At 40.3% G+C, this 4,256-nt stretch overlaps 1 protein-coding gene across 1 annotated transcript in view; it reads left to right on the plus strand.

Annotated features, from left to right (window-relative positions):
• The window catches only part of LOC103506668 (TRPL translocation defect protein 14), a 32,833-nt gene that overhangs the window by 19,481 nt on the left and 9,096 nt on the right, over nucleotides 1–4,256 (plus strand). The window contains exon 4 of the mRNA XM_026821658.1: nucleotides 944–1,114. Coding sequence (XP_026677459.1) covers nucleotides 944–1,114 — 171 coding nt within the window. The remainder of the gene's footprint in view (nucleotides 1–943; nucleotides 1,115–4,256) is intronic.

Here is a 4,256-nt window from a genome sequence, read left to right on the forward strand (position 1 = left end):
TTCGCGGTATCCGCGGTTTGTTCGCGGTATCCGCGGTTTGTTCGCGGTATCCGCGGTTTGTTCGCGGTATCCGCGGTTTGTTCGCGGTATCCGCGGTTTGTTCGCGGTATCCGCGGTTTGTTCGCGGTATCCGCGGTTTGTTCGCGGTATCCGCGGTTTGTTCGCGGTATCCGCGGTTTGTTCGCGGTATCCGCGGTTTGTTCGCGGTATCCGCGGTTTGTTCGCGGTATCCGCGGTTTGTTCGCGGTATCCGCGGTTTGTTCGCGGTATCCGCGGTTTGTTCGCGGTATTCGCAGTTATGGGTTTGATCTCAGGCAAACGCAGATTTTTTCAGCTCTTTTTTTACCGCAAATAATTCATGCTTTAGATTTTCTTGTGAGAGTTTAACAGTTTCCCTTCTTTTTATGCCCCCATTTTTGGATTTCCATGACAAAGAATAGATTCTCACATGATTTGAGAAGTAAATATTCTGAAATTATGTATGGAACAATAATCGGGCAAAAAACTCCTTGAATACTGATTACCCTGTGGCTTGTTCGTGAATTGACTGGGAGCTAGCATAGATGAAAATTACCTCATGAAGTACAAAATTTTCGACAATCGAAATTACAAATCGCTTTTCTCGTCCCTTCCAGTTGTGTTTAGAATACCCGGCACATTCAAATTAGAAATCAAAAATTCTTGCCCGTTTGTCTTTTCTCCACAATATGTATGAAAAAATCGCTTTCTTGTCCCTACGAGTTATTTTGGAGGCATCCCCTATCACAGCCAATTTTTAGGTTAATCGCTTTTCTTACCCCTTTTCTCGCCCCTTCCGGTTCCCTTTCACGCAACCCTTGTCACAGAGTTTAAAGCGCTTTTCCTGCCCCTTCCATTTCTTTTTCACGCAACCCTCGTCACAGATTTTAAACCGCATTTCTCGCCCCTTCGTGTTGTTGTCTAGGCAACCCGGCACAGCCACCGTCGCCCCCCTGCCCCGGGCCCAATCAGTCGCGGCCCTCCTTCTACCACTCGTGTTCTCAGTGTGGACTCAGCTTCCAAACCCTCTTCTCTCATCAGGAGGGCGTCAGCTTGGCCGAACTATCCCAGCAGTGTGCCGTCGACCCCAATTTCAGTAAATGTCCACTTGATCACAGTTAACCCCAGTTTAGCGTACTTCTCTTTTTTTTTGTTTCTAATAATAATTGTTGCTCTGTTGGTTGAAAGCTACCCCCAATAATCCCAGTTGAGCGTACTACTCTTTTTTGTGTCAAACTTTAATAAACTGCTGTTTCATCATTACTCTTTTGGTTGAAAGTTACCCCAATCGACCCTAGTTTTAGTAAACGTCCACTCGATCCAAGTTAACCCCAATTTAGCGTATGTACTTGTCTTTTCTGTTTCTCTAACAATAATTATTGCTCTTTTGGTTTAAAGTTACTTGTTGCTCGTTTTTTTGGTTGAAAAGTATTTCTCTAATATTAATGTTGGACTTTTGGCTCTTCGTAACATAATTTAGTGTTGGTCTTTTGGCAAATCATAACCTAGACATTTGTCTCGTCTTCTTAACCTTTCTTTGTTTCACTATGGTTATTACTTATATTAATTCCTGCTACTGTTAATTTTGTTGCTCTTTTTGTGGACATTTTATATTGATTGTTGCTCTCTTTTCACATCTAAAAAGTCTAAAAAACATACCGATTTATGCGACTCCGGTTATAGTAAACTGCTGACCACTTTTACCCTTCGTTACAGTACTTCTTTTTTTTATACTTTCTCTGTTTCTGTTGCTATTTTTCACATCTTTTTTGTGCGTTTTGGTAACTGTTGACCCTTTTTTGGTTGAAAGCGTTTTCACAAGTGGTACTTATACTTGGGTTTTGCTATTCACCGTATTTTTTAGAACTTGGACTTTTGGTTGAACATTTTTAATTGTTGGTCTTTTTTGGTTCATATAACGCAGGAACTTTACATCTCAACAAACATCCCCTCTCTTTTACCGAGGAATTTTAAATACAAGCAGTAAGTTTCAAGTTTTAAATGGACAGACAATTTTTTCTGAAGTCTATATGACTGTATATGTACAAGTACATACAAATGTTTGTTCCATCATAACATCTATGGAACAATTTGTCCGATTTAATAAAATTTAACCCCACCTACCTATAGGCATGTACCTTGACAGTGTTTCCAGAAAGAAAATTGTCTCTTTGAAAAGTGTGCTATACCTTTTATACCTACTGCTATTATTTCGAGCTTGTCATTTTTTCAAACATGACATGTTTTCCCAGGTTGTCATTTCCAACATGACAACATGGTCAGTCGTTCTGCTGTCTATTTTTCTTCTGCTTTTCCTCGCTTTTCAGTCGAGAAATTTCTAGAAAGTAGAAAGTTTTCCAGTAGGAACCCCGTGCTGAATAACTGAATAAATAATGAAGGTATTTCTTTCCCTCCATGCCCTTCCTTGTGGTCAAATTCTCAAATTATATTGAGGATAAAATTCCATACCTCGGCTGGGACTGAACCCACGCCCTCCTGTTTACCAGGCGAGCGCCTTGATTACTACACCACCGAGGCAGGCTATACTGCCAGAATATAGAATAGAATAGAATAGAATATACCCTGCTTATACTGCCAGAAAGAGACTGAAAAGTCCCTTTACTCCCGCAGTCTAAGCAAGGTCTCATGTATTTGGTACAATATTTTCAAAAATAAATTACAATAGACCCTTGCTTAAATTAATATACTGCCAGAATGAGATTATGTACTTGTTTATCCTGCCAGAATGAGACTGAAATGATTACTATTCGTGTCTGAGTAATGTTTTTACTCTCTCTCACTCACCTGAAGATATACAAGTGCATTTTTTAATGGAAGGATTTTTTTTTAATTTAAGTTTGTATCTTCTCTTTCCCTCTCTCTCGCCCTCTCTTTCTCTCTCTCTCCCTATCTTTTTCTCTCTCACTTCCTCTCTCCCTCCCCTATCATCCTTTGTATCTCATTTGAAGATTTACAAGTGCATTTTATTATTATTTTTACGGAAGGATTTTTTTCCCATTTAAGTTTGTACAACCTCTCTCTCTCTCTCTTCTCTTTCTCTCTCTCTCCCTTTCTTCTCTTTCCTCTCTTTCCCTCTCTCTCCTCTTTCCCTCTCCCCTATCTTTTTCTCTCTCACTTCCTCTCTCCCTCCCCTATCATCCTTTGTATCTCATTTGAAGATTTACAAGTGCATTTTATTATTATTTTTACGGAAGGATTTTTTTCCCATTTAAGTTTGTACAACCTCTCTCTCTCTCTCTCTTCTCTTTCTCTCTCTCTCCCTTTCTTCTCTTTCCTCTCTTTCCCTCTCTCTCCTCTTTCCCTCTCTAAGAGTTTTGTTCATATAATTGTGTACCTTCTACTCATCAATCATCCCTCCCTACCTGTCCTAGGCTTTCTCTTCCTTTTTTTTAATCTTTCTCTCTCTCTCTCTTCCTACACTTCTCTGACTTCTCTGTCTCTCTTCTGTTTTTTACTTATTTGTGTCACCCTCCCTTTCTTCTTCTCTTCCTCCTCTTCCTCCTCCTCCTCCCCCTCTCTTTCTCTCTCTCCCCCTTCCCCCTCTATCTTTCTCTTTCTCCCTCCCCCTTCCTTCCCCTCCCTCTTCTCTCTCTCTCCCCCGGTCTTTTCCTTCTCTTGCCTTTCGGCGTTAAAAATATTGTAGAACAACTCACTCTGTCTCTGTCAATCAGGGCTCTCTCTTCCTCTCCCTCCCTTTCTCTCTCTCTTTCACTCAATTCTATTTCAATTTCCGTTTCCTCTCTCTCTTTCTCTCTCTCCCAATCCTTCCTTTCTTTCCCCCCATAACTTTTCTTCTTCCGCCCTTGGCTCTCTTTTCCCCTCCCTCTCTCTCTCCCTCCCCTCCCTCCCTCCCCTCTTCTTCCTTCTTTCCTCCTCCTTTTCCGTCTCCCCTCTCCTCTTTCCCTATTTCGCTGTATACGTCATTGGAAATCCAATCTCCTGCTTAAGTAGGACGTATAGGTACCTATACCGTTATAATATAACCAAGGAAGTTCAAATGCCATATTGCCATGGCGCCATACTATTTTGCCATATTTTGCCAAAATTTGGAAAACATGCCATAAAAAGCCTTTTTACGCTTATTTTGCCATGAAAAATGCCTAAAAATACTTACTTTTTGCTCATTTTGCCATATTTTAATAATTTTTGGGGAAAATATAAAACTTTCAGAACAAAAAAAAAAAAAAAAAAAAAAAAAAAAAAAAAAAAAAAAACCC

The sequence above is a fragment of the Diaphorina citri genome, unplaced genomic scaffold (assembly GCF_000475195.1).
Source record: "Diaphorina citri unplaced genomic scaffold, Diaci psyllid genome assembly version 1.1 scaffold253, whole genome shotgun sequence".
NCBI lineage: Eukaryota > Metazoa > Arthropoda > Insecta > Hemiptera > Psyllidae > Diaphorina > Diaphorina citri.